Raw genomic sequence first — 9,073 nt, 5'->3', positions numbered from 1 at the left:
TGGGTATGGTTTAGTATGTTATGGGTAAGGTACTGAAATGGGTACAAGTATGGTATGGATATGGGTATGGTTATCAGCATCAGTATGGTATGGGTATGGCCATATCCATATTGATACCCTTACCAAACCCATATCCATTTCATACCCATATCTGTACCATACCCTTTCCTATACCCATACCCATACCATACTGATGCCGATAACCATACCCATATCCATACCATACCTGTACCCATATCAGTACCATACCCATAACATACATACCATACCCATATCTGTACCATACCTGTATACTCATATCAATATATATATATATATATATATATATATAACATATATATATGTGTATATATATATATATATATAAAAATATATATATATATATATATATATATATATATATATATATATATATTAAACTTGATGATACATAGCATTTGGCCAGACCAGGATGAACATTCTTTATTTTACGAGCTTTCGAGGTTTAAAACCTCATCATCAGGCTGAAAAATTGACAAGGATGAGAAATCAATAAAATTACATTAAAATGGGTATGGTACAAATATGGGTATGGTACGAATATGGTTATGGCATGGTATGTTATGGGTATGGTACTAATATGGGTACAGGTATAGTATGGATATGGGTATGGGTATCGGCATCAGTATGGCACGGGTATGGGTATAGGTAAGGGTATGGAACAGATGTGGGTATGAAATGGATATGGGTATAGGTAGGGTATGGATATGAATATGGTTAAAGGTATGCTATAGGTAAGGGTGTATGTATATAATATATATATACATATATATATATGTATTATATATATATAATATATATATATATATATATATATATATATATATATATCATACGCCCATACCTATAGCATACCTTTAACCATATTCACATCCATACCCTACCTATACCCATACCTATACTGATACCCTTACCAAACCCATATCCATTTCATACCCACATCTGTTCCATACCCTTACCGATACCCATACCCGTGCCATACTGATGCCGATACCCATACCCATATCCATACTATACCTGCACCCATATTAGTACCATACCCATAACATACAATACCATAACCATATTCGTACCATACCCATATTGTACCATTCCCATATACGCATATCATACCATACCCAATACTATAAAACCATACTCCATATCCGTTTCATCACCCAGACCCATAGCCCATAATAATAAAATAAACCATACCCATACCTATACCCATGCTCATACCCATACCAAGAAATTTGGAGGAATTCCCTTGGTGTTTAAACGTCATCTTGGAGGACTTCTTCAAGACTCCAGGATCTTCTGAAGCAGCTTTCAGCTCCTGAAGCATTCCTGGAGAACCACCCATTGGATCATAATTTCTTCTTAAATCTTAATGACTCCAGGATTCTGGAGCCTTCAGAATTCCTAGAAGCCTCCAGATACAAACAAGCACTCACACAAGCACACACCATACCCACACACACATACACACACGCGCACGCATGATATTACAAGCACAAAGGCAGCCTAGGAAATTAATATATATATATATATATATATATATATATATATATATATATATATATATATATAATATTATACATATAATATTATTTTATTGAGGGTTTCGCCCTCGCCAAGGGGCTCATCAGGTGGGTTTAGCCTTCTGTATTTTGAAATACAGGAAGGCTTGGCACCCCACGACCTCCCCCCTTTTTTCATTAATCTCTTTTTAACAAATGCATTACCTGCCTTTTTGTTTACTTATTTATTTTTTAGTTTTTGGGGCTTGTTGTTGTTAAGGTATCGGGCAAGTAGAAGAAATTCTTTAACTTGCCCTCCTCAGCCACAAGGTTAGAATAGCACAGCCAAGGAGTGGGGTTACTACAACTTCTATGAGTGTTGGTTGGAAAACTTCTGCCTGACCAATGCTTCAACAACTTCTGTTTTGAGACGCTTTCTTCAAAGTCTTCTGTGTTCCCATATGCTTCATCAGAATTCGCTTTACAGGCTACAAATCTTAATGATAACTGTAGCCGTTTTGTTGGAACTTTGCCTCATGCTGCCACTGGTGCTGATTTTCCATCAGAGCAGTCTTTGCGTTAGTAATACGCTTAAATTTTTCTTCAAAAGCCTTTTGTAAAACTTCAGGTTTGTCTCTGTGCCTGTCTGGATGGTACTTCATGGACAGGTTTTTGTAGGCTTTTAAAATTTGAGGATTAGTGGCAGTTTGTTGAAGACCCAAAGCATTGTGGTGGCTTTGGGTTTCCCATGTCATCAGCTTATTCTTGGCCTCATTCAGCGCTTGCCGAGTCTCTGCAGATCTCTTAAGCCTGTTGACAATTTCGAGGTCTTCCACGGCAGCCCCTAAGAGCTCTTGTTTTAGGAGGTGCTTCCCTCGAATTTGGTGCACTTCCCATCCGCCGAGACCCTTGTCGATGGCCATGCAACAGTCCGCAATGATGGCCAAGTCATCTGAAGGGTGACCACAAGCCACCAGAGCCTTAGCCCGAAGGATATGCAGCAGAGCCGATTCTTCATTGGTGAAGGAACCATTGGCCAAGGCCTCTGAGAAGACATTGAAGGCAGCATCATTCAAATCATTCATGTAGGCAAAGAGTCCTTTGCCTATGAATGTCATTTGTCCAATGTCTTCTCTCTGTTCCTTCATTTCGCTACAGATCCTCCTCATCTCCTCCAGATCTTTGCTAAATTTGGTGTTTCTCGGCCTTGAGAGTTCGTAAGAGCATTTCCTGGTCGTGATTGCTTCGTTCGTCCTTCTCGGAAACACTCCTTCCTCAGCCTCTCTAAATCAGCCACCATCTTGGCTGATGGTGCTTCCTTTTCTCTCTTCAGGGAGTCAATTACTCCTCGCTTTTCTTTCACTAATTCTTTCAACTTTTTGTTTTCGGTCTGGAGATTTCCTAGTGCTCGATTTTGGCCCTCAAGCTCTAATGCGAGTCTCCTAGCTTCATCTTCTTTGAGCTTAGTTTGAGCTTGGGCCTCAACAAGCAGGTTTTTATAATTTTTCTCCATCTTTTCCAGCCCTTTCCAAAGACTTTCATTCTCTCTTTCTAAGGCAGTCATTTTTTCAATCCTTTTCAGATGCTCTTCATTGTCTCTTGTGGAGGCAACCTTTTCCAGTCTCTTCTGGTCTTCAATCTCTATTTCGAGAGCAGCCAACCTTTCTGTTTTTTCAGCATTTTGCTTTCTCATTCTGCCGATCATATCCCTCGCTTCGGCCAGCTGGCGTTCCATTCGGCTCTTGTCCAGCCTGATTTGGTGCAGCTCTCCATCCATTGTGTCCCTTTTCTTTTCCAGATGTTTTAACTGGCTCTCCTTCTTGCTGTTTTCGTCTTCCAACCTTTCGTTTTGCATTTCCAATTCCTTGATCACGCGTTCCTTCACTTTCTTTTCTTGTATGAGTCTTTTTATGGCCTCCTTGAACAAGTTTCTTTCCTTCGCCAGAACTTCTTCGATCTGAAGAAGTTCAGCCTCCTTTAAAATTTGCTGCTGTCGGGTTTGTTCGAGGTCGTCCTTCACCGTTTCCATGTTTTTCTTAAGCGTCTCGTTCTGTTTTATCAAATCCTTAATAACAAGTTCTTTCTCCGAGATCTGTTGCTCTTGGATTTGTAAGACATTTTCCTTCTGCTCTTTTTCTAATGCGAGTCTTTCCATCGCTTCCTTTTCATCTTCCATTTGCTTCTGTAGTTCTTTAAATGACTCTCTTTCCTTGGCCAGAACTTCTTCGATCTTAAGAAGTTCAGCCTCCTCATGAAGGTGTAGGAGGTTTATGGCGCAAGAGGTCTTTTCGTTGATCAGTTCCTGGTTGAGCTGCCTAATGGTTTCATTAAGGTCTGCCTCCCTCCTATTCTTCTCCTCGATTATCTGGAGGAGGTCCTGGGTCTTTCGGTCGAACTCTTCTAGTTTAATTCTAAATAGGTGGCCGAGTCCTTCTGGGTTTTCCAAACGAGGTGCGTCCTGGTCGTGGTCGTGGTCGTCTTCTGTCGTCAGATCAAAATCCATATCATAAGAGGAACTCTCGCTGCCGCCATCAAGATCAGAGCTGGCATTGAAAGTCATCAGACTGGAATCCATATCACAAGATGAACTGTCGCTGCTGCTATCAAGTTCAGAGCTGGCATTGAAAGTCATCAGATTAGGATCCAATTCACAAGATAAACTGTCGTTGCCGCCATCAGGGTCAGAGCTGGCATTGACAGTCATTAGATTGGAATCCAAATCACAAGATATACTCTCGTTGCCGCCATCAAGTTCAAAGCAGGCATTGGCAGTCATCAGATTAGGATCCAATTCACAAGATGAACTCTCGTTGCCGCCATCACGTACAGAGCTGGCATTGAAAGTCCTCAGAATGGAATCCATATGATAAGTTAAACTCACACTGCCGCCATCAAAGTTCAGAGCAGGCCATGGTGATCCAAATGACTTTAAAAACTCGGTGATAATAATAGCCATAAATGATAATCTCCCAATATTCAGGAGCCAAACAAACACTGATAAACAATAATTCACAAGAGCCATTGTTACAATATACTTTGTGACTCGCTCATCACGATGGATAGTTTTACAAAAAGCCTGAAGGGGGACTTCGGTGTCCAAGAAGCAGCTTCGATTCCGTTCTTCGTTCCTTGAGGCTCTGGCTCCAGCGTTGTCTTCTGCAGGAGCATACTGAAGTCACGGGGAGTAATTGGCTACTGGAGACCTGGCAGATCCTGGAGGAAGAAGAAGAAGAAGACTGAGAAGGAGAAGGATTTTCTGGAGACAGAAGAGTTCGAGGATCCGGGAAGCAATTTCCCGAACTATAACCTAGTATTGGATCTTCCCTGAAAAAGCGGGACGCCATATTTTAAAAATTAACCATAGAATCTTGTTGAAATAAAGTCTCTTTATGTTTCCCACACCAAATTAAGTTAACCCTGATAAAATTCTGGACGTAATACTATTAAAACTTTAAAATATTGTAAATTTTCTGTAATAAAAGATGAAAAGAAAAATGACTGGTGGGAATAACATTGAAGTAACATAACCTAACCTAACCTATTGATTCTTTCTCTGACATTAATATTTCGCTCTGACTATGAGGACTGGTCTCTCTGTCCACTTTATCAGATTGCCATGAAATTCAACCAGATATGAAAATATTTTTCGCACAAATTATCCATTTTTTCTCTGTTCTCATTGCCAGAGACGCCTTTCTACTGGGTCACAATAGTATATCAAGAAAATTACATATAGCCGTAATTGTAAGTGGACTTAAAATTTTGCTAATTTTCTTTCTGCTATAGATGTTAGATTTATATGTGAATATGGTAATATATATATTTATAATATATATATACATATATATATATAATTATATCTATATATATATATATATATATATATATATATATATATCTATATCTATATCTATATATAGATATGATATATCTATATCGATATTATATATCCTAATATATATAAAATAATTTATATATCTATATATAGATATAGATATATATATAGATATATATTATATATATATATATATATATATATATATATATATATATATATATATATATAATATACTAGATATATATATATATATATATTAGGTTAGATTATATATATAGATATCTATATATCTATATAGATAGTATATATATATATATATATATATATATATATATATATCTATATATAGATATATATATAGATATATATATATAATATATATATCTATATATATATAGTATATATATATATAATATATATATATATGCATAGATATATATATATTATATATATAATATATATATATATATATATATCTCTATATATCTATATATCGATATATATATATATATATATATATATATATATTCACATATAAATCTAACATCTATAGCAGCAAATTAGCAAAATTTTAAGTCCACTTACAAATTTTTTTTTTTTTTACGGCTATATGTAATTTTTCTTGATATACTAACACAATATAAAATAATAAGCTATTTTCACCAAAGTGACAAGTTCGTATTTAGTAGAAAGATAAAAAGACAGAAGCAGAGAAAAAATATTGATAATAGGACAGAGATAAAGAGAAAAAGAATTATGTGAGAGAGAGAGAGAGAGGGAACCTTTCAAGTTCTTTTCTAGATTAACACCGTAGTGAACAAGCCTCATTTTGTTGGTTTCGCTTTATCACTAAGGCAATCGCAAAATATCAGATACCATCAATTTTACTACGGTCGTTCTTTTTTCTTAATTGACCATCTTCAATATTATAATATATATGATATATAATATCTATATATATTCGTATCTATACTATATATATAATAAATAATATATATATAAATTAAATTTATATCTATAATTATAATATCTATATTTATATATATATATATAATTATACTCATCTAAGATATTATATAAATCTATAAACTATATATATATATATCTATATATATATCTCGTGTATATATCTATATTATCTCTATATGTATATATTATATCTATTATATCTTATCTAATATATATCTTATCTAGTATGTATTATATATCATATATATATATATACTATTTATATATTAATGTCATATATATCGTAATCTTATATATATTATCTCTATTCTATAACCCATTATATATCTATACTATATCTATAATCTATATATCATATATTATATCGCATATATCGAGTCTATATTACCTATATCTATTCTTCTATATATCATATATATCATATATATCACTAGAATATATATTTATCTCTCTATTATATATCTCTTATATTTCTATGTATCTATATACTTATGTATCTCTAGTATTATCTACTATATTCGTATGAATATCTCTCGTATATTAGGTACTATACATATGAGTAGGTGGGACTTGCATATTAACAGTAACGCCACCGTTAATACAACTGTTGGTGAAAGCTTTGTGTCGATCTTGTGGACAGTCATGTCTGTTGATAGGATACGATAAATTCTATTATTACTCATATTTATTTCGCTATAATTTCCTTACTGCACATTTAACACTCAAACCCAGTATCGTCAACAACAAAAACTTTACGTTCACTCTCTTAATTAACGATATTAGGATATGGAGACTTTACTCTATGCTCAAGAAAAGTACCTGTTTCCCACTCCTTCCTTACCCTAACGGTGCGACATCTTTTGGGTGCTAAATTAGTTACTTGTTCAACTGCTTCGGGGTTTCATAGTCGCGGATTCGTGTTCACTCTCTGGATCAGCGGAGGGAACGAACTATCGTGCCCGATAGTACATGGCGCTGGGAAAATTCCAGTGTGAGTGGAAATGAAAGGAGAACCTTTTGCTGATTTCTATTATGTAAGACTCTGACGCATCACAGAGGAAATTGACTTGGTCCCAGGGAATGCAGCTGCATGCCAAGAGACCCAGTTGAAAATGATTATTGTGATAGGTGTTCTAGAAGCAGAAATGGTATGAAAGTTATTCTCCTTAGACACTAAGCCGTCGTTACAAGATTTCGTCACAACTTGGTCGTGCGAAGCTGCGTAAACTGCCAGACAGTTGTGCGATTTTGGTAAAAATACTGTCGATGTAAACATAATGAAAGGAATCATAAAAAAAACTGTACTAAACATTATGATCCAATTCCCGATTAAAACACAACAGAGCAATATAAATGACAATCTAATTCCTCTCAAGTTAACGAGATCGGGTATGCGGAAAGAGGATTAGAAAACAGCCATTATTGGAAATTGTTCCTTTACGTTTCACTAAAACTAAGATTCCGTATGTTAATGTCTCCCGTAGTGGAGTAGTGGCGTCAGAGCACTTCACAGGGTGCACAGTAGGCATTACTAAAAGGTTCTTTGCAGCATCACTTCAGCCTCAAGCAGTAACCCTTTTCATTCCTTTTACTGTATCTCCATTCATATTATATTATTTCATCTTGCTATCCACCCTCTCCTAAAGATTGTTTCATAGCGAGGTTTTCTTCCTGTTACACCTTTCAAACCTCCTTCACTCTCGGTTTCCATTTCAGCACTGAATGACCTCATAGGTCCCAGTGCTTGGACTTTGGCCTAAAAACACAGCTCAAAATTTTGTTTTGGATCCCTCGGTGGCCTACGCATCTGCTATAGCATAAACTAGTTCCTCGTTGGACAATTGGTTTACGTGCTCGCCTACCGTTTCGGTTGTCCCGAGTTCGATGCTCTGCTCTGCCAACGTGGAATCAGTGGAATTTGTTTCTGGTGATTAGAAATTAATTTTATCGATATAATGTTGTTCGGATCCTACAATAAGCTGTAGGTCCCGTTGGTAGGTAACCAATTGGTTCCCAGTCACGTAAAAAAAAGTATCTAATCCGTCGGGCCAGCCCTAGGAGAGCTGTTAATCAGCTGAGTGGTCTGGTTAAACTAAGATATACTTAAGCTATAGCATAAACTGGCAAACACGTCGCAGCAAGAGCTGGGTGCCATCTTGTAGAAAGCATGCGGGTCTTCTTTTAAGAAGTTTGCATGTTTTGTTACGTCTGCGCAATCAGCGTTCACCCTTATACGGACATTGCGGGCATGAGATATACAAAACCAAGGTCGTGCTATTCTTGTTTGAGAGACAGAAGCACTGAAGTGACAGCCATCTTGAATCTATCCGAGCCCGAAAAGCAGTTGTATCATCCATTTGTAGTTACAATGATAAAACATCGGAAATCCCATTGAAACCAACTATATATATGCGAATTGTGCAATTCAACATCCCCCAAGAATTCCTCATGTAAGCAGTCTTCGTAAAGGAATGGAAGATTAAAGGATCAGATGTTATTGCTCATCTTTACAAGATCTGAAAGAGGAGTTATGCAAGAGCGAATTCAACTACATTCCAGCAATGCTACTGGGATCTGGAGGAGGCCGGTGGATGAAGTGTGGTTGACTTATTTGCCCGGTATATTTTCTTTTACAACCGAACTTAAGTTTACACGGGGAAATGTGTGGATTAAAGAATGCTATAAACAATTCCCGACTTCGATATAAAATCTAAGGAAGGTTAAAACC

General features: G+C 36.2%; 2 protein-coding genes across 2 annotated transcripts; both read right to left on the bottom strand.

Moving 5' to 3' along the window:
- Nucleotides 1–2,035: 2,035 nt before the first annotated feature.
- LOC135209318 (dnaJ homolog subfamily C member 7 homolog) lies at nt 2,036–2,686 on the bottom strand. The gene has a single exon (XM_064242023.1). The coding sequence runs from the start codon at nt 2,684–2,686 to the stop codon at nt 2,036–2,038; it is 651 nt and encodes a 216-aa protein (XP_064098093.1).
- A 17-nt stretch (nt 2,687–2,703) lies between these two features.
- Nucleotides 2,704–4,560, bottom strand: LOC135209317 (interaptin-like). The gene has a single exon (XM_064242022.1). The coding sequence runs from the start codon at nt 4,558–4,560 to the stop codon at nt 2,704–2,706; it is 1,857 nt and encodes a 618-aa protein (XP_064098092.1).
- Nucleotides 4,561–9,073: the final 4,513 nt, after the last annotated feature.

The sequence above is a fragment of the Macrobrachium nipponense genome, chromosome 37 (assembly GCF_015104395.2).
Source record: "Macrobrachium nipponense isolate FS-2020 chromosome 37, ASM1510439v2, whole genome shotgun sequence".
NCBI classification, from domain to species: domain Eukaryota; kingdom Metazoa; phylum Arthropoda; class Malacostraca; order Decapoda; family Palaemonidae; genus Macrobrachium; species Macrobrachium nipponense.
Note: the sequence above shows the minus strand (reverse complement) of the source record. Positions and strands in the feature narration are given on the sequence as shown.